General features: G+C 38.8%; 1 protein-coding gene across 2 annotated transcripts in view; it reads right to left on the bottom strand.

Annotated features, from left to right (window-relative positions):
* NOD1 (nucleotide binding oligomerization domain containing 1) overlaps positions 1-27,697 on the bottom strand; it is a 311,719-nt gene that overhangs the window by 94,881 nt on the left and 189,141 nt on the right. Inside the window, exons 5-6 of one of the 2 annotated variants that reach the window (XM_053714271.1) lie at positions 25,030-25,113; positions 6,434-6,517 (exon numbers count right to left, since the gene is read on the bottom strand). In XM_053714271.1, coding sequence (XP_053570246.1) covers positions 6,434-6,517; positions 25,030-25,113 — 168 coding nt within the window. The remainder of the gene's footprint in view (positions 1-6,433; positions 6,518-25,029; positions 25,114-27,697) is intronic. The other variant, XM_053714272.1, reaches the window with a different exon arrangement.

Below are 27,697 nucleotides of genomic sequence, written 5' to 3'. Positions count from 1 at the left end.
CCGGGCGTAAATGTAATAGTTTGTAAAAAAAAAAAAAAAAAAATTTATGTTTACCTGATACATTTCTTTCTTTCTTGACACGGTGAGTCCACGGATCATCAATTACTGTTGGGAATATCATTCCTGGCCAGCAGGAGACAAAGAGCACCACAGCAAAGCTGTTAAGTATTACTTCCCTTCCCACAACCCCCAGTCATTCAACCGAAAGAAAAGGAGAGAAAGGAAATAACACAAAGATGCAGAGGTGCCTGAAGTTTATATAAGAAAAAACTGTCTGAAAACAGGGAGGGCCCTGGACTCATCGTGTCAAGAAAGAAAGTTTATTAGGTAAGCATAAATTAAATTTTCTTTCTTAAGACACGGTGAGTCCATGGATCATTAATTACTGTTGGGAAGCAATACCCAAGCTAGAGGACACAGATGATAAGGGAGGGCAAGACAGGTAACCTAAACAGAAAGCACCACTGATTGCAGAACCATTCTCCCAAAAGAAGCCTCAGGCGAGGCAAAAGTGTCAAATTTATAGAATTTAGAAAATCCACGCTTAGCTAAAATCAAGCATTCAATCTCCAAGCAGTCAGCTTCAGAGAAACTAAGTTTGGATGGCAGAAGGGCCCCTAAAGAAGAAGGTCCTTCCTCAGCGGAAGTCTCCACGGAGGTAGAGATGACTTTTCTACTAGATCCGCATACCAGATCCTGCGAGGCCACGCAGGAGCTATAAGAATTACTGATGCTCTCTCCTGCTTGATTCGAGTGATGACTCGCGGAAGAAAAGCAAAACGGAGGAAAAAGATACGCCAACCTGAAGGTCCAAGGAACTGCCAGAGCATCTATCAAAAAGGCTTGAGGGTCTCTCAACCTTGAGACGTTCCTGGGATGTGGATGGCAGATAGACAGCAATTGTGGATCTCCGCCCACTGTATGATCCGAGACACCTCCTTCATGGCTAAGTGACTCCGGGATCCCCCTTGGTGGTTGATGTAAGCCACTGAGATTACGTTGTACGTCTAGAAACTGATGAACTGGGCTAAGGCCAGCTGGGGCCAAGTCATTAAGGCATTGAATATCGTTCTCAACTCCAGAATGTTTATGGGGAGAGCAGATTCCTCCTGAGACCAAAGTCCCTGCGCCTTCAACGAATACAAGACTGCTTCCCAACCTGACAGGCTGGTGTCCGTGGTCACAATAACCCAAGAGGGTCTTCGAAAACACGTCCCCTGGGACAGATGTTCTTGAGACAGCCACCACAGAAGAGAGTCCTTTGTCGATTGATCCAGAGCAATTCACTGAAATAGGTGAGCATGCATAACTGCAGAGGTCTCAAATGGAACCGAGCAAATGGAACTATGTCCATGGAGGCCACCATCAACCCGATTACCTCCATGCATTGGGCCACTGATGGCCGTGTCACCGACTGAAGGGACACACAAGCGAATTTTTTTTTGGCTCTTCTGACCTCCGTCAGAATTTTTTTTATGCCTCGAGAATCTATAATGGTTCCTAGGAAGGTCACTCTTGTAGACGGAACAAGAGAGCTTTTCCCCATATTGATCTTTCAACAATGGGAACGAAGAAACACCAACAAAATCTTTCTGTGAGATTCTGCTAGTTGCAAGGATGGCGCCTGAACCAGAATGTCGTAGAGATTTGGCGCAACTGTGATTCCCCAAGACCGAATCACTGCCAATAGAGCTCCCAGGACCTTTGAGAAAAATCTGGGAGCTGTGGCCAGGCCAAATGGAAGCGCTACAAATTGAAAATGTTTGTTTAGATAAGCAAACCTCAGATATTTGTGATAATCCCTGTGAATGGGAACGTGCAGGTACGCATCCTTCAAGTCTATAGTTGTCATGAATTGGCCCTCCTGAATGAGAGGCAGAATGGAGCGGATAGTCTCCATCTTGAAGGACGGTACTCTGAGAAATTTGTTCAGCAGCTTTAGATTCAGAATGGGTCTGAAGGTTCCCTCTTTCTTGGGAACCACAAACAGGTTTGAATAGAAACCAAGACCCTGTTCCTGAGTTGGAACAGGCACGATCACTCCCAAAATGGAAAGATCCTGCTCACATATTAAGAACGCCTCTCTTTTTATCTGGTCTACAGATAATCTTGAAAGGTGGAACCTGCCTCTGGGAGGAAAGGTCTTGAACTTTAACTTGTATCCCTGAGAAACAATGTCCACTGCCCACGGGTCTGGGACATCCCGCTCCCAAGCTTGCGCAAACTGAGAGAGCCTGCCCCCCACTTGATCCGATCCCAGATCGGGAGCAACCCCTTCATTCTGACTTGGAATCAGCTGCGGGTTGCTTTGATTGCTTCCCAGACTGACTAGGCTTCCAAGAGGGCTTGGATTGTTTCTGTTTGGTAGAGGCAGGGGAAGACTTACCTCCAAAGTTACGAAAGGAACGAAAATTAGTCTTGCAACGAAAATTAGTCTTGCACCCTTTCAATTTATTCCTCTTGTCTTGAGGCAGAAAAGTGCCTTTACCACCCGTGATATCAGAAATAATTTCTGCCAATGCCGGTCCAAACAACGTCTTTCCCTTGTAAGGGATTGCCCAAAGTTTAGATTTTGAAGAAACATTAGCAGACCAAGACTTAAAATTGCAAAGCCAGATATTTTGGCTCCCAACTTAATGACTGTAAGGAAGCATCAGTGATAAAGGAATTGGCTAACGTAAGAGCTTTAATCCTATCCTGAATCTCCTCTAAAGGCGTCTAAGTCTGAAGAGACTCCGACAAAGCATCAAACCAGTAAGCTGTCACACTGGTCACTGTCGCAATGCATACTGCTGGTTGCCATTGCAGCCCCTAATGCAAATACATCTTCTTTAAAAGAGCCTCCAGCTTCTTATCCATAGAATCCTTAAAGGAACAACTGTCCTCAATAGGAATAGTAGTTCTCTTAGCCAGAGTAGAAATCGCTCCTTCCACTTTGGGGACTGTCTGCCATGATCCCCTGATGCAGTCAGCCATAGGGAAAAAATTTCCTGAAAACAGGGGAGGGAGAAAAAGGGATTCCTGGTCTCTCCCATTCCTTGGTAATAATTTCTGTGGCGCGGTCTGGCACTGGAAATACCTCCCCAGAAGAAGGGACATAAAAGTATCCATTTAACTTGCTAGACTTTTTAGGGTTGACATCGATAGGAGTATAGGAGATAGGAGTCAAATTACACTTTCCAAATCTGAGATTGCACCCTCAGAAGCTACCGAAGTATCTTCCTCCTCCAGTCTATGTGATGGAGGAATCCGGTCAGCCTGAACAGGAATAGGTACCTTATCTGATTCTATAGATTTCCTCTTACACTTCCCCTGCAGCATGGGAATGGCTGCCAGCGCCTCAGATACCGCTTAGAATACCTGGGCTGCAATCTCAACCTTTAAAAACACTTCATCCGGAGCCTGAGAGGAACCGCAGGGCACTGCATGTGACGTAACTACAGATTGGGGCATACAGGAAAGAGGCTGTGACAGAGCCTGAACAGCATCATCCTGAGGGGATTGTGGCTCAGTATCAAAAAGTTTGTCTTTTGTACAAAATAGTTCTCTCAATACAGGAACAACAAAATGGTAAAGGGGGTTCTATTTGGGTATCTCAACAAAGTCTGCATACAGCATAAGGCCTAGACTCTAGGTCCCTCTTGCACAGAAACAGTTATACACTCAGAATAAAGAAAACGTTTTAACTTTAAAATAGTGTACTGTACCTTTAAGAAAAAATACGTTCACAAGAGCTATTTAAAAATCAATCCCATGAAAGAAAAAAGGATTTAACTTTCAAAGGGACCAAATAGTGTAATGTATCTAAATAACAAGCGCTTCTAAAGATAACAAACAGCGCTGATATAATTAATTTGAAAAACAAAACAAAAACCTTCGGCACACTCTACACCTCAGCGCTAAGCTGAGGTGCCTACCTGTTCCTCCTGACACGAAACGGACACTTTCAAAGCCTCCCAGACTGCAGGGGGACCTTAGACAGCAGGAAGAAGTCAATTACACCTACGCAGAGAGACTTCTCTGTGAAAACGGCACCAAGGAGCCGCGTGCTAAAAGAGGAAGTACGCCTCTTAGTGACGTCACACTCTCCTCACACTGCCGAAAACAGCGAGTGACTAAAATGGAAAACATACACAAACCCCCAATTTAGCGACTGCCTGTACAAGCAGAAAAGCTTACTGAGCCACATAAAAACAATAAAACTGAAATCTGATAACAAATCTCAATGAATCTCCCTCTTACCACCACACAGTACCCTGCGACCTGCCTACATAAATTCCTGACCGCAGGAATAAGTGTTGCAAAAAGGTGCAGTCTTTCCATTTAATAATGTAGTGCCAATTAAATCCTAAGATAAATAACATGGCACTTACCTGCACTCCTGATTGTCCTGCAGGAGGACCAGTCACTGGTATGGGAGGAAGCCATCCCTCACAGGGACCTAGGAACAGAAGAAATGAGCAGAGTAAGCCTACTCTGTCATTCTGAATAAGGGCACAAGTTCCTAACTGCTTAAAAGCCACCACAGCCCTGCTGAAGAGACTAACGTGGAGTACAGCTAAACCCAAGTGTCAGGAAGATCAGAGCAAGCCTGCTCAGGCTTCCAATAAAACTAAAAAATCCTGATAAAAGAATCTTAATCAGACACCTAATGACTTCACCTCCTCCTTGCACTAGAGGCAAAGAGAATGGCTGGGGGTTGTGGGAAGGGAAGTGATACTTAAAGGGACAGTCTACACCAGAATATTTATTGTTTTAAAAGATAGATAATCCCTTTATTACCCATTCCCTAGTTTTGCATAACCAACACAGTTATAATAATATACTTTTTACCTCTCTGATTACCTTGTATCTAAAACCTCTGCAAACTGCCCCTTATTTCAGTTCTTTTGACAGACTTGCATTTTAGCCAATCGGTGCGGGCTCCTAGGTAACTCCACGTGCATGAGCACAGTGTTATCTATATGAAACACATGAACTAACACCCTCTAGTGGTGAAAAACTGACAAAATGCCCTGAGCTTAGAGGCGGTCTTCAAGGGCTTAGAAATTAGCATATGAACCTCTTAGATTTAGCTTTCAACTAAGAATACCAAGAGAACAAAGCAAAATTGGTGAAAGAAGTAAATTGGAAAATTGTTTAAAATTACATTCTCTATCTGAATAATTAAAGTTTGTTTTGGACTAGACTGTCCCTTTAACAGCTTTGCTGTGGTGCTCTTTGCCTCCTCCTGCTGGCCAGAAGTGATATTCCCAACAGTAATTGATGATCCGTGATCTAACCGTGTCTTAAGAAAGAAAGAACATTTTTAAATATAGTGTTAGTCATAAGAAAAAGTGACCATTTTAAACAATCCGGTTAGAGTTGCTAAGCAACATACTCAGATGCTAATGTTCATCTAAAAATTAGCAATTTGCTGAATGTTAAATGAAAATGGGGTAGACTTACACTTAAAGGGATAGGAAAGTTAAAATTAAACTTGAATGAATCTCACATATCCTACACTAGTGGGAGCTAGTTTGTCTCTTGTGATTGGCTAACTAGCGGCCAGTAGTGCAATGCTGTTCCTTCAGCAAAGGATAGCAAGAGAATGACGCAAATTTGATAATAGAAGTAAATTGGAAGTTACTTAAAATTGTATGTTCTATCCAAATCATGAAATACATTTTGGGGGTTTCCTGCCCATTTAACACCTAACAATATTTTCATGCACTTAATAAGAAAGTATGTACACCAAATGACAACTGAAATCAATAACACACTATCTGAATTGAACATTTTACAGTTTGGATTTTACACTAGTAAAGTGGGACATAGTTTAAGTGAACACTTGTGCTAAAATAATAAAGCAGAGCATTTTTTATAGAATTGGTCTTCAATTGCATATATATAACCAATGACTTTTCGATGCTTTATTACCGCAAATAGTTTTTAACTTAAAAGGACCACTAAATACGATAGAATTCAATAATTGATAAATACACAACGCAAAGACAAAGCACCCTGGGTAATGCTTGCTGATTGGTGGCAACATTTAGACCAGCTGGCTCTTAAGCTTACATTCTTGCTTTTTCAAATAAAGATACCAAGAGAACGAAAAAAAATGATAATAGAAGTAAATTAGAAAGTTGCTTAAAATTGCATGCTCTATCTGAATCATAACTTTGACTAGACGATCTCTTTAATACTATTTTCCCTCCACCTGTATCATGTGACAACCATCAGCCAATCACAAAATGCATATATGTATATACTGTGCACGTTTGCACATGCTCAGTAGGAGCTGGAGCCTCATATTGTGCATATAATAATAATGTGCACTTTTTGATAATGGAAGTATATTGGAAAGTTCTTTTGAAATTGCGTGCTCTGTCTGAATCATAAAACTTTCATTTTGACTTTAGCGGCTGTTTAAAAAAGGTATCCAACTTACTTCACAGTCTTGAGTTGTGGACATTCTTCAATGATCTTTGCCACATACATTGCTCCAAAATCCGTGATGAGATTTTTGTATAACCTTAATAAAAATAACACAGATTAATTGCTATATGCAAAAAAAATCCTTAAAGGGATAGGAAAGTCAAAATTCAGATAGACGCATGTAATTTTAACTAACTTCTATTTTTTTAGATGTGCTTTGTTCTCTCGGTATTCCTTGTTGAAAAACAATACGCACATATCCTATACTAGTGGGAGTTAGCTGCTGATTGGTGCCTGCACACATTTGTCTCTTGTGATTGGCTGACTAGTAGTGCAATGCTGTTCGTTCATTCAGCAATGGATAACAAGAGAACAAAGCAAATTTGATAATAGAAGTCAATTGGAAAGTTGTTGGAAATTGTATGTCCTATACGAATCATGAAAGAAAATTTTGGAGTTTCCTATCCCTTTAAGCTTGTTGCTGATAATATTTTAGTAAACCAACTTAAACTTTCTAAATAAAGCATTTTTTTTAATTCAAATTGACAGTAAAAAAGATTCCACATAAACAGTTAGTTTAAGAAACACACTAGACGGTGGCATTTTAGCTTAGAATCAGAAGCATTCCATGATATTTAAAATTTACTTTTCCTACGCTCTCTCCTACATGGCGTCCTCGTGTTGCCCCCATGCCAGGAGGTAATCCGTAGCAATGCTCATTTGCTATAATACACTCTGACGGTGATGCCGCGCATGAGTGGTAGCTTCTATCAACTTGAAGGAAGCCACCAAGAACGCACAACATCACCGTGAACGTGTGATATAGTAAATGAACATCGCTTCAGCTCACCTCCTGGTTGGCTGCTCTCCTGCGGCGTATTTGCATTAAAAAAAATCTGCAGACATGGGGGCAGCTGGAAAACCCTTCCAGGAGAGAGTATAAAAAGTAATTTTAAATATAATCAAACACCTCTGATCATAAGTTAAAAAGCTGTTCTGCTTGAACTAAATATATATGTAAAAAATTTTTACATTTACTGTCCCTAAAATATTAAAGTTAAAATAGAAAAAAATGCACCAAAAAGTGATCTATTTTTACATTTACCCAGTGCTCATATTTATGTGGATACCTGCAATCTTTAATAAACTAGAAACTATATCCAAAATACAGAAATGTCTGTATCATGGCTCACATCCCAGCCAATACCAGGTGAAAAGCCCCTCATTCCCTAGGAAGGATAGACAAAAACTGAGCTTTGTTCTTAGGAATGCCCTCATTTCTAGTAACTGTCCATCATAGAACTGAAAACCAATGAATTGTGATAAGTATTGGCTAAGATATAGAAATGTCCTTAATTTGGGCTACATTATGAGTGGCGCGTTAACAGTAGGGCTTAAGCGATAAGGGGTTTATCGAGGGTGTTTGAGCGCAATTGAATTTAATGTGCATCGAGTTAGCACAACTTTAGAGCTCTGGTTAATATATATTATTATTATTTTTTACCAAAAAATAAATAAATAAATTATATATATATATATATATATATATATATTTAAAAATAAATAGAACATATTCTTCTATGTGAAGAACATTGGAATTGCGATCGGGTGTGCGCAAGCAAGGGTGTTTTGCGCTCCATTGAAATCTAAGGGGGGGATATGGTAATGAAGTTAGCATATGAATGGGAGTGATAAATACAGCTCCACTCATAATCTAATATAATGAGAAAAAAGAAATCAGAAAGGAACGTGCTACAAAGGATACACAAAGGTTGAGGTTAATTGTGTGGAGGGGTCTGAAAATTCAGTAGGGACATCAGAGGCAGTTAGATATAATGAACTATAACACTGGTCCCTATGTAGTGCAGGCCGCAATGTTAAAATGACTGGGGGTAGGAAACCGGGCATTAGGAGCCAATATACATTTAGGGCCTGATGATAACAAATTTGCCAGCATAAAATCTCGCAAAGTCTTTGAAGGCATTTTTTGAGCATTATATTTTAATATATCTTTCTCACCTTCACATCCAAAATGTTGCATAGCAAGATAAACAGCTCTCAAACTAAAATTTCCCTTCAAAATTATTTTGAACAACCTCGCAGTACTGACGAGACATCTTAGACCATCTCGGCAGAGCGGAGAGCTTTAGATTATCAGACCCTTAGTGACACAATATCTAGCTGTTACAGGACTACACGTATGAGCAAATCACTATAACTGAGTTACTATAAAAAAATCTGATGAAATCTTGTCAAAGACTCCATTATAGCAACTTGAATAGAATCTAGGCCAAAACCTGGTGGCCAATTTCATCAGCATTCTTTGGGTCTCTATTTTTTTTCTAAATTACTGTATTTTTTAAGCATATTGATTATCTTATAAGAGAATGCTTAAACCAGTAAAACCATTCTTAACAAGACTGGTAAAAAATGTCAAATTTTTAATGACTTTCTCTATGATTGCTATGACTAAGAAACTAGTGAACAGAAGACTGAAACATTGTTTTGGTATACTGGGTCCTATAGATGCTATCATTTAATAAATGAGTTATATTGCCTATAATGTTATATTTCTGAATATATATATATCAGTCAAGTCAACTAACGTGCCACTTTCATAGTTGTGACTTCTGGGTCAACCTCTTTTATACATCTGCTTTGGTTTCATATTGTCTGTTAAACACCTGTAAAATACACACGTCTGTTGCTCAATATTTGGTTTCAACAAGAAACATTTGCATGTATTTTAAAATAAAAGACAAGGAACATACCTCTCTTTAACTTCCCTATTTAAATCAGCGGTTTAATTACACAAATGGTATTACAACTTTTAAAGCAAATGGTGTGGTGCCTAGCTTTGAATACCCTTGCTCAAATTCCAACATTTTAATTTAAGTTAATGCTTTCATTATAATAAGCATTTGATTTGGTTTAACTATGATAAGGTCACCATAAAAGCATTTAGGTACTTAGCAGAGAACACTAAAAGTTAAGGTGATGGGAGGTTACATTTAAAAGTTAATAAGTAATGGGGCACCTGGGTGAGAGGAAGGTTGTGATTAATGAGGTAAAAACAGTGATTCCTTTGGTGAAAGGAGGTTTTGTGTGTGTTAAAGGATAAAAAACTGTAAATGAGGCATAATATACATCATTGCACTGATGAATTCCTGCTTAGTTATAGCTTATTATAGTGGAGGTCAGGGATTAGGGTTACTGTATATGTGAGTGGTATGGTGATCAGAATCCAACCAAATACTGAAATGACACTGGTACCGATATAACACAGCCACTAATATTTAATGTTAACACGGGTCATTCACTACTTAGGCTAGTCATAAGTAGCCACTATTATTCAATCACATTTCAGTGAAATAAGCAATGGTACTGATAGCGCAGCACAAAACCGAGCTGCTAATAAAAACATAAAAAAAGTTGACTTTTGTTTTTAAAAACAGCTCTTTTTATGATACCATTGAGATCCAACAGTTAGTTTAGAGTATTAAAGGGACACTAAACCCAATTTTTTTCTTTCATGATTCAGATAGAGTATGCAATTTTAAGCAACTTTCTTATTTACTCCTAATATCAATTTTTCTTCGTTCTCTTGTTATCTTTATTTAAAAAGCAGGAATTTGATGCATAGGAGCCGGCCCATTTTTGGTTGAGAACCTGGGTTATGCTTGCTTATTGGTGGGTAAATGTAAGCCTCCAATAAGCAAGTGCTATCAATGGTGCTGAACCTAAAATGGGCTGGCTGCTAAGATTTACATTCCTGCTTTTAAAATAAAGATAGCAAGAGAAACAAGAAAAATTGATAATACGAGTAAATTAGAAAGTTGCTTACAATTTCATGCTCTATCTGAATCATGAAATAAAAAATTTGGGTTGTTTCCCTTTAAAGGGACATTCCTGTCAAAATATAAATGCAATTAGATTTATTGCTTCTTTGGATATAAACATATTTACAATATACATATACTGGCAACAATGCTTCTAGTAAGAGTTATCACTGTTTTAGTGTTAGCATTTTCCTCTGCACGTGCATGTGAAGTATAGATAGATATTATCAGTGCACCAACATTTTAAATACTGCAATTATTATTCTATTACATTTATATTACAAAAATGCTTCTATTCAAAACTGAAATGCATACATGTGGATTCCAATTTTGGCTGGAATGTCCCTATATCAAAGAAACTGATTTTGGCAGCAGGTATGAACTCAATGAGACAATGACTCATCTAGTTTTTTCATATTTGATTCTTAAGTGTAAGCATAATTACTTAGAATAACCTTATGCATATCCAGCCATTCTTATATTCCATTACAGTATTTATCCTTTATTAAGATAGTATAGTCAATCACCACATGCCACACCAGTTGCTTTATGTGTCTAAGCATTCTAGCTGAGCTGCTTTCACTGAGGGAACCTAGATGCTGAGTTCAGGACTGTTACTTTGTTGCATTTTCATAAAGGGATAGTAAACCCATTTTTTTTCTTTCGTGATTCAGATAGAGCATGCAATTTTAAGCAAATTTCTAATTTACTCCTATTAATTGCTATCTTTATTTAAAAAGCAGGAATGTAAAGGCTTACGAGCTGGCCCATATTTGTTTCAGACCCTGGGTTATGCTTGCTTATTGGTTTGCTAAATGTGGCCACCAATAAGCAACGCTATCCAGGGTGCGGAACCTAAAATGGGCTTGCTTCTAAGCTTTATATTCCTGCCTTTAAAATAAAGATAGCAAGAGAACGAAGACATTTTGATAATAGGAGTAAATAAAAAGTTGCTTAAAATTGCATGTTCTGTCTGAATCATTAAAGGGACACTGAACCCAATTTTTTTCTTTCATGATTCAGATAGAGCATGCGATTTTAAGCAGCTTTCTAATTTACTCCTATTACAAATTTTTCTTCATTCTCTTGCTATCTGTATTCGAAAAGCAAAAATGTAAGTTTAGAAGCCGGCCCATTTTTGATTCACAACCTGGGTTGTGCTTGCTGATTGTGGTTAAATGCGATAAACCAACAAGTGCTGTCCAGGGTATGAACCAAAAATGGTTGGCTCCTTAGCTTAGATTCCTTCTTTTTCAAATAAAGATAGCAAGAGAACAAAAAAAATGATAATAGGAGTAAATTAGAAAGTTGATTAAAATTGCATGCTCTATCTGAATAATGAAAGAAAAAAATTTGGGTTTAGTATCCCTTTAACCCCTTAACGACCGACGACGTATGCCATACGTCCTCAAAAAAAAAGCACTTAACGACCGAGGACGTATGGCATACGTCGTCGGTTTAACAGAGCACTGGAAGCGATCGAAATCGCTTCCAGCTGCTCTAACAGTATTGCAGGCTTGCCTTGAGGTCTAGGCATCCTGCAATACTGTTCCCGAGTGCCGGGACCGGATTGATCACTCCCCCACGAGTGATCACTTCCGGTTTCGCTCCACGTGGAGCCCGGCAGTGTTTCAGAGCATCGGAAGCGATCGGACACGCTTCCGATGCTCTGCTTGTGTGCTAAGTGCCTCGGTGGGTCGAGGCACTTAGTTGGTTATTTAAAAATAGTAAAAAAAAAAAAAAAAAAAACCGAATTAAATAAAAAAAAAGCCCTAAATAGCCCCCCCCTCCCCCTTCACTAGGCATCCAAGATGGCGATGCCCAGTGCATCATGGGGCCTCTGGGGGTGTCCCTAGCCTGCATCATCATAGGGGCAAGCTAGGGTCACCCAATCTGAGCCTCCCACCCTAAAAAAAAAAATAATAATAAAATACCCCATTTGTCTGATCATGTCAATATTTGTAAATATTGACTATGATCAGTGTGGATCTCCCTCCCTCTCCTCACTTGCCATTTTGTTGGAGAGAGAGAGAGACCTGTATTTAGCAGAGAGAGAGATTTATTTCTTTTATTTGTTAAAAAATATAGAACCAAAGGCTCTTTTCAGAGCCATTAACCCCTAGCTTGCCAGTGATCACTATATATCACTGGCAGTAACATAGGTGCACTTTTTTTTTGCTGCATTTTGCTGTCTGTGCATTTTTTTAGGGGTTAATTTTGTTGTTGTAATTTTTTAAAAACCCAAAGGCTCTTTTCAGAAACATTTAGTTAATTTAATTTAATTTTCAGAGCCATTAACCCCTAGCTTGCCAGTGATCGCTATAAATCACTGGCAGTTGCATAGCTGTACTTTTTTGCTGTCTGCGCATTTTTTTAGGGGTTCATTTTGTTGTTGTAATTTTTTAAAAACCCAAAGGCTCTTTTCAGAAACATTTAGTTAATTTAATTTAATTTTCAGAGCCATTAACCCCTAGCTTGCCAGTGATCGCTATAAATCACTGGCAGTAGCATAGCTGTACTTTTTTGCTAGTTAATTTAGTTAATTAATTTAGTTAATTTAATTTAATTTTCAGAGCCATTAACCCCTAGCTTGCCAGTGATCGCTATAAATCACTGGCAGTAGCATAGCTGTACTTTTTTGCTAGTTAATTTAGTTAATAAATTTAGTTAATTTAATTTTTTTTAGTAATTGTTTTCTGTGACAGATACAAAAATGTCACAGAAAAGATATAGTGCTGAGGAGGCGTATGCCATCCTTGCGTCAGAGTCAGATGCCTCTATTTCTGACTCAGACCCCAATTTTGACCCTGCCATGTGCTCAGATACATCACTAGATGCAGTCTCAACTGATAGTGATGTATCTGTGGCTGCTAGCCCCCCTGCCAGCCCCCCTGCTACCCCCCCCTGCCAGTCCCCCTGCCAGAAGGAGGCGTGTTGCTGCCATTGCTGCTGAAGAGTGGGTAACGCCTCATCTCCAGAGGCCAGATATCCCACCCTTCACAGCAAATGCTGGCATAAATATAGATGTGGCAGGTTTTAGCCCCCAGCAGTTTCTGGAAGTGTTTCTGGGCGATGATATATTGGGGAACATTGTCGCCCAAACTAATTTATATGCCCATCAGTTCCGTGCTGCAAAGCCTGGAACATATTTGGCAAAGCAGCAATGGGCCCCCATCAATGTGCCAGAATTCAAAAAATTCTGGGCATTGACTATGCTGATGGGCATCATAAAGAAACCCTCCATTCGCTCCTACTGGAGTACTAGCCCCATCTGCTCTACCCCCATTTTCTCCCAGACTATGTCGAGGAAGAGGTATGAAATGATTCTGCATTTCATGCACTTTAGCGACAACAGCCTGTGCCCCCCTAGGGAGCATCCCCAATTTGACAGGCTGTATAAAATCCGCCCCCTGATAACCCACTTTTCTGCCAGGTTTGCAGAGGCTTATACACCTGGAAGGAATATATGCGTTGATGAATCCCTAATGAAGTATAAGGGAAGGCTGGGATTCAAGCAGTATATTCCTTCCAAACGCTCCAGATATGGGGTAAAGGTGTATAAGCTCTGTGACAGCGAGACTGGGTATACTCAGGCCTTCCGGGTGTATGAGGGAAAGGATAGCCACCTTGACCCTCCAGGTTGCCCAGAACATATGGGAACCACTGGCAAGATTGTCTGGGACCTGATATTACCCCTAATGAACAAAGGGTATCACTTGTACTTAGACAATTTTTATACAAGTGTCCTGTTGTTCAAGCTACTGTATTGCTTTGATACAGTAGCTTGCAGTACAATTAAAAAGAACCGCGCAGGTTTCCCAGGACAGCTTGTACGCACCCGGCTACGAAGGGGGGAGACCTCAGCTCTGCGCCAAGAGGAGCTGTTGGCACTGAAGTACAGAGACAAGAAGGATGTATACCTTCTTACCACCATCCACACAGAGAGGACGGTGGCGGTTTCTGTACGTGGCAGAGCTGAGATCATAAGGAAGCCAGTGTGCATCAAGTCTTATAACCGGCATATGGGTGGGGTTGATCTGGCTGATCAGCTGCTGCAGCCCTACCTAATTATGCGGAAGACAAGGGCCTGGTACAAAAAGGTTGCAATTTACCTAATGCAGATTGCAACCCACAACGCTTTTTTGTTGTTCAAAAAAGCAAACCCCAGAGTTAAAAAGACTTTTTTACAGTTTCAGCTCCAGATTATTACGGGGATTTTGTACCATGATGCACCTGCTCCCCGGGCGGTGATGGGAGAGAGCAGAGTTGGGGCTACCCATTTTATTTTTAAAATCCCCCCTACTGCCACAAAGCAGAAACCACAAAAAAAATGCAGAGTCTGTACCAAGAGGGGGAAGAGAAGGGACACCATATATTACTGTCCTGATTGCCCTGGACAGCCTGCACTCTGCATTGGGGACTGCTTCAAGCGGTACCATACAATGGTCAATTTTTAAAAAAATAAATACATTTGCTGTTACATATATATATTTTTTTTTTGGTTATGTTTACAGTTAGATGTTTTTTTGTTTTTTTTACTTTTACTGTGCCAGATTTTTACATTTCACTACTCTATTTTTTTCTAAAATTGGGCCTGTTTTTTTTTTAACCAAAACCCCTGTCAAACCTAGGCATGGGGGACATAGGTGTTCTCAGGGTGCCTTGCAGAAAACAACCTGAAGTATGTTTTTGTAATAACTTACAACATTCTCTCCTAAATTATAGTCAAAAAGCAATGTGTCTGTAAAAATGAAAATTGAAAAATTACCACCATACACTTTCTCCAATTTTTTGGGCTAAAACGGTTGCTTCAAAGGCATCAAAGCACACCATATACAATACCTTGGGGTGTCAACATTTAAAAAATATACACTTTGAATGCAATAAATAAAAGTGGGGTATGCGATAGGCCCCAAACTAAAGATAGGCCTATCAGAAGAAATACTCTCATTTTTAATAACTAAAATCACAAGTCATAAAATTGTAACATAACCTTCCCAAAATCCTGGCAAACCTATGCATGGGGGGCATAGGTGTACTCAGGGTGCCTTGCAGAAAACAACCTGAAGTATTCTTTTGCAATAACTTACAACAGTCTCTCCTAAATCATAGTAAAAAAGCAATGTGTCTGTAACAATGAAAATTGAAAAATTACCACCATATACTTTCTCCAATTTTTTGGGCTAAAACGGTTGCTTCAAAGGCATCAAAGCACACCATATACAATACCTTGGGGTGTCAACATTTAAAAAATATACACTTTGAATGCAATAAATAAAAGTGGAGTATGTGATAGGCCCCAAACTAAAGATAGGCCTATCAGAAGAAATACTCTCATTTTTAATAACTAAAATCACAAGTCATAAAATTGTAACATAACCTTCCCAAAATCCTGGCAAACCTATGCATGGGGGGCATAGGTGTACTCAGGGTGCCTTGCAGAAAACAACCTGAAGTATTCTTTTGCAATAACTTACAACAGTCTCTCCTAAATCATAGTAAAAAAGCAATGTGTCTGTAACAATGAAAATTGAAAAATTACCACCATATACTTTCTCCAATTTTTTGGGCTAAAACGGTTGCTTCAAAGGCATCAAAGCACACCATATACAATACCTTGGGGTGTCAACATTTAAAAAATATACACTTTGAATGCAATAAATAAAAGTGGGGTATGTGATAGGCCCCAAACTAAAGATAGGCCTATCAGAAGAAATACTCTCATTTTTAATAACTAAAATCACAAGTCATAAAATTGTAACATAACCTTCCCAAAATCCTGGCAAACCTATGCATGGGGGGCATAGGTGTACTCAGGGTGCCTAGCAGAAAACAACCTGAAGTATTCTTTTGCAATAACTTACAACAGTCTCTCCTAAATCATAGTAAAAAAGCAATGTGTCTGTAACAATGAAAATTGAAAAATTACCACCATATACTTTCTCCAATTTTTTGGGCTAAAACGGTTGCATCAAAGTCATCAAACCACTCCATGTATAATACCTTGGGGGGTCAACTTTTTAAATATAATCACATTTATGGAAAACAAATAAATTGGGGTATGTTAAAAGACCCCCAAAAAAAGACGATAGGCAAAGAAAATATGTTAAATGTGAAAAAAAATCACAAACACATGTCAGACATTTGGCATTGCACCGCCCAAACAAGCCACCAAACCTATGCATAGGTGGTATCACTGAACTCAGGAGATGTTGGTGACCACATATTGGTGTCTTCTTTGGTAGTAAAACATAACAGGAGCTGTGAATCCATGTCTAAAGTACAATGTATGTGAAAAATAACACAAAGAAATGAATGCCCAATAGTTTGACAAAGACTAGTGGTTGAATTAGTGTATGGAAAGTGTTAAAACACCTGCATTTGAAATACCCTAGGATGTCTACTTTTCAAAAATATATGGTTTTATGGGGGTAAATTACATTGGCCGGCTTCAGAAATGTCTTAAATAGAACATGGGTGCATGGGATGTGAAAATGGGAAGTGTAAAAACTGGAATGCGCTTCCTAAAAATAAGGCCTTCTAGCCCCCAGAGAACCCAACACACCTATACATGGGTGGTATCACTGTACTCAGGAGATGTTGTTGAACACATATTGAGGTGTTTTTTGGCAGTAACACATAACAGGAACTGAGAATCCATGCCTAAAGTACAATGTGTGTGAAAAATAACACAAAAAAATGACTACCCAAAAGTTTGACAAAGACTGGTGGTTGAATTAGTGCATGGAAAGTGTTAAAATACCAGCATTTGAAATACCCTAGGGTGTCTACTTTTCAAAAATATATGGTTTGATGGGGGTAAATTCCATTGGCCAGCTTCAGAAATGTCCCAAATAGGACATGGGTGCATGATGACCGATGTGAAAATTCCAAGTTGAAAAACTGGAATGCGCTTCCTAAAATTAAGGCCTTTTAGCCCCCAGAGAACCCGACACACCTATACATGGGTGGTATCACTGTACTCAGGAGATGTTGTTGAACACATATTGAGGGTTTTTTTGGCAGTAACACATAACAGGAACTGAGAATCCATGCCTAAAGTACAATGTGTGTGAAAAATAACACAAAATAATGACTACCCAAAAGTTTGACAAAGACTGGTGGTTGAATTAGTGCATGGAAAGTGTTAAAATACAAGCATTTGAAATACCCTAGGGTGTCTACTTTTCAAAAATATATGGTTTGATGGGGGTAAATTCCATTGACCAGCTTCAGAAATGTCCCAAATAGGACATGGGTGCATGATGACCGATGTGAAAATTCCAAGTTGAAAAACTGGAATGCGCTTCCTAAAATTAAGGCCTTTTAGCCCCCAGAGAACCCGACACACCTATACATGGGTGGTATCACTGTACTCAGGAGATGTTGTTGAACACATATTGAGGTTTTTTTTGGCAGTAACACATAACAGGAACTGAGAATCCATGCCTAAAGTACAATGTGTGTGAAAAATAACACAAAATAATGACTACCCAAAAGTTTGACAAAGACTGGTGGTTGAATTAGTGCATGGAAAGTGTTAAAATACAAGCATTTGAAATACCCTAGGGTGTCTACTTTTCAAAAATATATGGTTTGATGGGGGTAAATTCCATTGACCAGCTTCAGAAATGTCCCAAATAGGACATGGGTGCATGATGACCGATGTGAAAATTCCAAGTTGAAAAACTGGAATGCGCTTCCTAAAATTAAGGCCTTTTAGCCCCCAGAGAACCCGACACACCTATACATGGGTGGTATCACTGTACTCAGGAGATGTTGTTGAACACATATTGAGGTTTTTTTTGGCAGTAACACATAACAGGAACTGAGAATCCATGCCTAAAGTACAATGTGTGTGAAAAATAACACAAAATAATGACTACCCAAAAGTTTGACAAAGACTGGTGGTTGAATTAGTGCATGGAAAGTGTTAAAATACAAGCATTTGAAATACCCTAGGGTGTCTACTTTTCAAAAATATATGGTTTGATGGGGGTAAATTCCATTGACCAGCTTCAGAAATGTCCCAAATAGGACATGGGTGCATGATGACCGATGTGAAAATTCCAAGTTGAAAAACTGGAATGCGCTTCCTAAAATTAAGGCCTTTTAGCCCCCAGAGAACCCGACACACCTATACATGGGTGGTATCACTGTACTCAGGAGATGTTGTTGAACACATATTGAGGTGTTTTTTGGCAGTAACACATAACAGGAACTGAGAATCCATGCCTAAAGTACAATGTGTGTGAAAAATAACACAAAATAATGACTACCCAAAAGTTTGACAAAGACTGGTGGTTGAATTAGTGCATGGAAAGTGTTAAAATACAAGCATTTGAAATACCCTAGGGTGTCTACTTTTCAAAAATATATGGTTTGATGGGGGTAAATTCCATTGACCAGCTTCAGAAATGTCCCAAATAGGACATGGGTGCATGATGACCGATGTGAAAATTCCAAGTTGAAAAACTGGAATGCGCTCCCTAAAAATAAGAGCTTTTAGCCCCCTGAGAACCCGACACACCTATACATGGGTGGTATCACTGTACCCAGGAGATGCTGCTGAAGACATATGAGGGTGTTATTTGGCAGTAACCCTTAATATTATCAGTAAATGTATTCTTAAATTGCTATTTTGTCAAAAAATCAAATTATTTTTTTTTCCCCCCCAAACTTTGGCATAGATTGGTGGTAAAATGGTTGCATCAAAAAAGTCAAAATACCCCAAGTTTAATACCTTAGGTTGTCTTCTTTTAAAAAATATATACATTTGAAGGGTTATTCAGGGATTCATGACAGATATTGGTGTAACAATGTAACTATCGCCAATTTTGAAAAAACATGGTTTTGAAATAGCAAAGTGCTACTTGTACTTATTGCCCTATAACTTGCAAAAAAAGCAAAGAACATGTAAACATTGGGTATTTATAAACTCAGGACAAAATTTAGAAACTGTTTAGCATTGGTATTTTATGGTGGTTGTAGATGTGTAAGAGATTTTGGGGCTCAAAGTTAGAAAAAGTGCATTTTTTTTCATTTTTTCCTCATATTTTATATTTTTTTTTATAGTAAATTATAAGATATGATGAAAATAATCATATCTTTAGAAAGTCCATTTAGAGGCGAGAACAACAGTATATAATATGTGTGGGTACAGTAAATGAGTAAGAGGAAAATTACAGTTAAACACAAACATCGCAGAAATGCAAAAATAGCCTTGGTCCCAGATGGTCAACAAATTGAAAAGTGGTCTGGTCACTAAGGGGTTAAAGAAAAGGTTTGGGTTTAGTATCCCTTTAAAGAAAAGGTTTGGGTTTAGTATCCCTTTATGTTATGTGAACATTTCATATAAATGGACACTATAGAGGAATAACCACCTCTCGTTAATCAGTACATTATAACGATCATGCACAATATTTATAAATGTCATCTGAATGTGCCTGTACAGGTTTTGAATAGAGCTGTCTAATATTCACATCAATGCAACAAAAGCTACAATTATCTAAGTCACATTAAAGGGACAGTCAACAGCAGATTTTTTGTTGTTTTAAAAGAAAGATAATCTCTTTATTACCCATTCCCCAGTTTTGCATAACCAACAGTTATATTAATATACTTTTTACCTCTGTGATTACCTTGTATCTAAGCATCTTCTGACAGCCCCTGATCACATACAATTTATTTATTATCTATTGACTTTCATTTTAGTCAATTAGTGCAGTGTCTGCCACAAGCCACAGGCGTGATCACAATGTTATCTATATTGTTCCTATGAACTAGCTCTCCCCTGTTGTGAAAAGTAAATAAAAAAGCAAGTGATAAGAGGCAGCCTTCAAGGGCTTAGAAATTATCATATGAGCCTTCCGACGTTTAGCTTTCACCTAAGAATACCATGAGAACAAAGCAAAATTGGTGATAAAAGTAAATTGGAAAGTTGTTTAAAAACATAATTTATGTAAAAACTTACCTGATAAATTCATTTCTTTCATATTGGCAAGATTCCATGAGCTAGTGACGTATGGGATATACAATCCTACCAGGAGGGGCAAAGTTTCCCAAACCTCAAAATGCCTATAAATACACCCCTCACCACACCCACAATTCAGTTTAACGAATAGCCAAGTAGTGGGGTGATAAAGAAAGGAGTAAAAAGCATCAACAAAGGAATTTGGAAATAATTGTGCTCTATACAAAAAATTCATAACTACCATAAAAAGGGTGGACCTCATGGACATTCCACATCTTGGGCCACATACAACCCAAAATATAAGTTTATTCTCATAAATGAAAGGAAAAACTTAAAACAGAAGCAGAAGAATCAAGCTGAAAAGCTGCCTGAAGAACTATTCTACCAAAAACTGCTTCCGAAGAAGCGAATACATCAAAACGGTAGAATTTAGTAAATGTATGCAAAGAAGACCAAGTTGCTGCTTTGCAAATCTGATCAACTAAAGCTTCATTCTTAAAAGCCCACAAAGTGGAGACTGATCTAGTAGAATGAGCTGTAATTCTCTGAGGCGGGGCTTTACCCGACTCCAAATAAGCTTGATGAATCAAAAGCTTTAACCACGATGCCAAGGAAACGGCAGAAGCCTTCTGTCCTTTCCTAGAACCAGAAAATATAACAAATAGACTAGAAGTCTTCCTGAAATCTTTAGTAGCTTCAACATAATATTTCAAAGCTCTTACCACACCCAAAGAATATAAGGATCTCTCCAAAGAATTGTTAGGATAAGGAAGGGACAACAATTTCTCTATTAATGTTGTTCAAATTCACAACCTTATGTAAGTAGTAGTAGGTAAGTATTTAAATGAAGATCGCAAAACCGCCTTATCCTGATGAAAAATCAGAAAAGTAGATTCACAAGAAAGAGATGGCCAAAAGGAACAAGAAAGTAGTTTAATGTCCAAAGAATGCATAGGCTCAAATGGAGGAGCCTGTAAAGTCTTCAAAACCAAATTAAGACTCCAAGGAGGAGAGATTGATTTAATGACAGGCTTGATACGAACCAAAGCCTGTACAAAACAGTGAATATCAGGAAGCTTAGCAATCTTTCTGTGAAATAAAACAGAAAGAGCAGAGATTTGTCCCTTCAAGGAACTTGCAGACAAACCCTTATCCAAACCATCCTGAAGAAACTGTAAAATTCTAGGAATTGTGAAAGAATGCCAGGAGAATTTATGAGAAGAACACCATGAAATATAAGTCTTCCAAACTCTATAATAAATCTTTCTAGAAACAGATTTACGAGCCTGTAACATAGTATTAATCACTGAGTCAGAGAAACCTCTATGATTAAGCACTAGGCGTTCAATTTCCATACCTTCAAATTTAATGATTTGAGATCCTGATTGAAAAACTGACCTTGAGACAGAAGGTCCGGCCTTAATGGAAGTGGCCAAGGTTGGCAACTGGACATCCGAACAAGATCCGCATACCAAAACCTGTGAGGCCATGCTGGAGCTACCAGCAACACAAACGATTGTTCCATTAAAATTTTGGAGATCACTCTTGGAAGAAGAACTAGAGGCGGAAAAATATAAGCAGGTTGGCAACACCAAGGAAGTGTCAACGCATCCACTGCTTCCGCATGAAGATCCCTGGACCTGGACAGGTACCTGGGAAGTTTCTTCTTTAGATGAGAAGCCATCAGATCTATTTCTAGAAAACCCCACATCTGAACAATCTGAGAAAACACATCTGGATGGAGGGACCACTCTCCCAGATGTAAAGTCTGATGGCTGAGATAATCCGCTTCCCAATTGTCTACACCTGGGATATGTACCGCAGAAATTAGACAAGAACTGGATTCCGCCCAAGAAAGTATCCAAGATACTTCTTTCATAGCTAGGGGACTGCGAGTCCCACCCTGATGATTGACATATGCCACAGTTGTGATTTTGTCTGTCTGAAAACAAATGAACGGTTCTCTTTTCAACAGAGGCCAAATGTGAAGAGCCCTGAAAATTGCACGGAGTTCCAAAATATTGACTGGTAATCTCACCTCTTGAGATTTCCAAACCCCTTGTGCTGTCAGAGATCCCCAAATAGCTCCCCAACCTGAAACACTTGCATCTGTTGTGATCACAGTCCAGGTTGGACGAACAAAAGAGGCCCCTAGAACTATACAATGGTGATCTAACCACCAAGTCAGAGATAGTCGAACATTGGGATTTAAGGATATTAATTGTGATATTCTTGTATAATCCCTGCACCATTGGTTCAGCATACAAAGCTGGAGAGGTCTCATATGAAAATGAGCAAAGGGAATCGCATCCAATGCTGCAGTCATGAGACCTAAAACTTCCATGCACATAGCTACTGAAGAAAATTATTGAGACTGAAGGTTCCGACAAGCTGAAACCAATTTTAATTGTCTCTTGTCTGTTAGAGACAGAGTCATGGACACTGAATTTATCTGGAAACCTAAAAAGGTGACCCTTGTCTGAGGACTGAAGGAACTTTTAAGTAAACTGATCCTCCAACCATGTCTTTGAAGAAACAACACTAGTTGATTCGTGTGAGATTCTGCAGAATGTAAAGACTGAGCTAGTACCAATATATCGTCCAAATAAGGAAACTCTGCAATACCCCGTTCTCTGATTACAGAGAGTAGGGCACCGAGAACCTTTGCAAAGATTCTTGGAGCTGTCAGTAGGCCAAAAGGAAGAGCGACAAATTGGTAATGCTTGTCTAGAAAAGAGAATCTCAGAAACTGATAATGATCTGGATAAATCGGAATATGTAAGATATGCATCCTGTAAGGCTATTACATAACGAATCAAAATTTTCAGATCCAGAACTGGTCTGAATGAATTTTCTTTCTTTGGGACAATAAATAGATTTTAATAAAACCCCAGACCCTGTTCCTGAAACGGAACTGGCATTCTGAAACACACAGGTCTGAAACACACTTCAGGAAAGCCTGAGTCTTTACTGGCTTTGCTGGGATACGTGAGAGAAAATATCTTCTCACAGGAGGTCTTACTCCGAATCCTATTCGATACCCCTGAGAGACCATTGATTTTGAACAGAATTTGTCCAAACATCCTTGAAAAATCTTAATCTGCCCCCTACCTGCTGAGCTGGAATGAGGGCCACACCTTCATGCGGACTTGGGGGCTGGCTTTGGTTTCTTAAACGGCTTGGATTTATTCCAATTTGAAGAAGGTTGCCAATTGGAAACAGATTCCTTGGGGGAAGGATTCGGTTTTTGTTCCTTAATTTGTCGAAAGGAACGAAAACCGTTAGATGCTTTTTATTTACCCTAAGGTCTTTTATCCTGAGGCAAAAAAACTCCCTTCCCCCCAGTGACAGTTGAAATAATTGAATCCAACTGAGAACCAAATAACTTATTACCTTGGAAAGAGAGATAGCAATCTAGATTTAAAAGTCATGTCAGCATTCCAAGATTTAAGCCACAAAGCTCTTCTAGCTAAAATATCTAGAGACTGTGAGGCCCATTTATCAAGCTCCGTATGGAGGGCCTGTGTTTCTGGCGAGTCTAAAGACCGCTGCTCCATAACCCTGTCCGCCTGCTCTGATGAGGCGAACAGGAATCGCCAGGTAGAACTGTTATCAGGCAGCAGGGTTCCAACAGTGATTTCCGAGGCAGGATCAGATTGAGACATCTTGCAAATGTAAGAGAAAAAAACAACATATAAAGCAAAATTATCAATTTCCTTATATGGCAGTTTCAGGAATGGGAAAAAAATGCAAACAGCATAGCCCTCTGATAGAGAAAAAAAGGCAAGAGGCATATAGGAATGGGGTTTTAAATAATGAAAATATTTGGCGCCAAGTATGACGCACAACACAAACAGAATTTTTTTTTGCGCTAACAACATCCGGAAATGACACACTCGTGTCATTAAAGACGCAACCTTGTGAAAGTACTCGGCATCGACTAAGACACCGGAAATGACGAATATGCATCATCGAAAGTAACTTCGCGCCAAAAAATCTTGCGGCAAAAATGACGCAATATACTTTGTCATTTTGCGCCCTCGCGAGCCAAATTTTACCCGCGAATTAAAAAGAACAATCAATTGAAAAAAGACTATACCCCAGGTAAGAATTTTTTTTTCCTAAAAATGCATTTCCTAGATATGAAACTGACAGTCTGCAAAAGGAAATATACTTAAACCTGACTCATGGCAAATATAAGTACAATACATATATTTAGACCTTTATATAAATACATAAAGTGCCAAACCATAGCTGAGAGTGTCTTAAGTAATGAAAACATACTTACCAAAAGACACCCATCCACATATAGCAGATAGCCAAACCAGTACTGAAACGGTTATCAGTAGAGGTAATGGAATATGAGAGTATATCGTCGATCTGAAAAGGGAGGTAGGAGATGAATCTCTACGACCGATAACAGAGAACCTATGAAATAGATCTCCCGTGAGGAAAACCATTGCATTCAATAGGTGATACTCCCTTCATATCCCTCTGACATTCACTGTACTCTGAGAGGAATCGGGCTTCAAAATGCTGAGAAGCGCATATCAACGTAGAAATCTTAGCACAAACTTCATAGGAGGCAAAGTTTGTAAAACTGAATTGTGGGTGTGGTGAGGGCTGTATTTATAGGCATGTTGAGGTTTGGGAAACTTTGCCCCTCCTGGTAGGATTGTACATCACATACGTCACTAGCTCATGGACTTACATGAAAGAAATTACATGCCCTATTTGAAACATGAAAGTTTTTTTTGGACTTGACTGTCCCTTCAAATAACTTAATTATGAACCTACCCAAGAAAGGTGATGATCTTGTATTTTGTCAGTTCCTCATACAACACTCGTGCTGCCTCATCGGAGATCTGATTAACACTGAGTCTGAAATGCAATCAACAGAAAAAGAGCATAAAAGGTAAGGAAAACTAAAGAATGGCTTAGTAATTGGTCCATGCATAGAACATACAGTGGATATAAAAAGTCTACACACCCCTTTTAAAATGTCAGGTTTCTGTGATGTAAAAAAATGAGACAAAGATAAATCATTTCAGAACTTTTTCCACCTTTAATATGACCTATAAACTGTACAACTCAATTGAAAAACAAACTGAAATGTTTTAGGTAGAGAGAAGAAAAAATATAAAAATAAAATAATATGGTTACCCTTAAACTAATACTTTGTTGAAGAACCTTTTGATTTTATTACAGCACTCAGTCTTTTTGGGTATGAGTCTATCAGCATGGCACATTTTGACTTGGCAAGATTTGCCCACTCTTCTTTGCAAAAACACTCCAAATCGGTCAGATTGCGAGGGCATCTCCTGTGCACTTCAGATCCCCCACAGATTTTCAATCAGATTCAGGTCTGGGCTCTGGTTGGGCCATTCCAAAACTTTAATCTTCTTCTGGTAAAGCCATTCCTTTGTTGATTTGGATGTATGCTTTGGTTCGTTGTCATTCTGAAAGATGAAGTTCCTCTTCATGTTCAGCTTTCTAGCAGAAGCCTGAAGGTTTTGTGCCAATATTGACTGGTATTTGGAACTGTTCATAATTCCCTCTAGCTTAACTAAGGCCCCAGTTCCAGCTAAAGAAAAGCAGCCCCAAAGCATGATGCTGCCACCACCATGCTTCACTGTGGGTATGGTGTTCTTTTGGTGATGTGCAGTGTTGTTTTTGCGCCAAACATATCTTTTGGAATTATGCCCAAAAATTTCAACCTTGGTTTCATCAGACCATAACACCTTTTCCCACATGCTTTTGGGAGACTTCAGATGTGTTTTTGCAAAAAGTAGCCTGGCTTGGATGTTTTTCTTCGTAAGAAAAGGTTTTCGTCTTGCCACTCTACCCCATAGCCCACACATATGAAGAATACGGGAGATTGTTGTCACATGTACCACACAGCCAGTACTTGCCAGATATTCCTTCAGCTCCTTTAATGTTGCTGTAGGCCTCTTGGTAGCCTCCCAGACCAGTTTTCTTTTCATCAATTTTGGAGGGACGTCCAGTTCTTGGTAATGTCACTATTGTGCCATATTTTCTCCACTTGATGATGACTGTCTTCACTGTGTTCCATGGTATATATAATGCCTTGGAAATTCTTTTTTACCCTTCTCCTGACTGATACCTTTTAACAATGAGATCCCTCTGATGCTTTTGAAGTTCTCTGTGGACCATGGCTTTTGCTGTGGGATGCAACTAAGAAAATTTCAGGAAAGACCAACTAGAGCAGCTGAACTTTATTTGAGGTTAATCAGAGGCACTTTAAATGATGGCAGGTGTATGCTGACTCCTATTTAACATGATTTTGAATGTGATGGCTTAATTCTGAACACAGCTACATCCCCAGTTATGCAACCACATTATTTTAGTTTTTTTGGTTTTCTTCCCTCCACCTAAAAGATTTCAGTTTGTTTTTCAATTGAGTTGTACAGTTTATAGGTCACATTAAAGGTGGAAAAAGTTCTGAAATGATTTATCTTTGTCTCATTTTTTTACACCACAGAAACCTGACATTTTAACAGGGGTGTGTAGACTTTTTATATCCACTGTATTTAAATACAATATATACAGTGTATAATGATCTGTATTGGTAATTTATGTTGTATATCTATAAACAGGCTGTTTTTATTAACTCTGTTTGCTCTTCCTGCAACACCTTCATAGGCAATAAGTTAAATATCCTAGTCGAGTGTTCATTCAAAAAAAAAAAACAATATAAGCATTCACAACTGTTCTGCATTTTGTGTTTTGTCCCACTACCACTCCTAACTTTCCATCCCCTATAAAAAAATCCTGTTTTTACAAAATTAAACTAGGGTGCCCCTGACCACCCTTATCTGCCTTATTTCCACTCACAGTACATCCTGACCCAAGTCACGTGCCACTTTGCATTGACCCCAGGCAGCCATGAGACTGCGCACAGACACTTGGTCCCAGATACTAAGGGCTAGATTATGAGTGGTGCACTGTTACGCGCAAGCGATAAAGGGTTTATCGCAGCTCTGTGCACGCTTCTGAATTAGTACGCGTATTACCAGTTGAAAGTAAACATGTTCGCTTGAGAGCAATTGAATTTAACATGCGTTGGGTGAGCGAGACTTCAGAGCTCTGGTTAACAGTTAAGCAAGACAAAAAAAAAGTTGCACTAAACACATTAAAAATACATTGCACAGTACAGTTACAGTCATAATAACAGTCTAATAAAAATTATTTTAAAAAATTTGCAGAAAAAAGTTATAAGGGCTCAAAGATATGAGATGTTAAAAAAAAAAAAGGCAAAGGGCTTTAACATAGAGATACATACAGAAAATTACAGAAAAAATAAACAAAGCTATTCAAAATAATAAACTAATACCCCTGAATGAGCCGTAATCCTCAGAGGAGGCTTATCTCCCGCCGTTTCTATGCTAAACTGATGACACTCCTCAGACAAAAAGATAAGGAAGTTGAAGAGGCCCTCTGACCC

This window comes from Bombina bombina, chromosome 5, assembly GCF_027579735.1.
Source record: "Bombina bombina isolate aBomBom1 chromosome 5, aBomBom1.pri, whole genome shotgun sequence".
In the NCBI taxonomy this organism is placed as follows: Eukaryota; Metazoa; Chordata; class Amphibia; order Anura; family Bombinatoridae; genus Bombina; species Bombina bombina.
The sequence above is the reverse complement of the archived record's forward strand: the minus strand, read 5'-3'. Positions and strand labels throughout refer to the sequence as shown.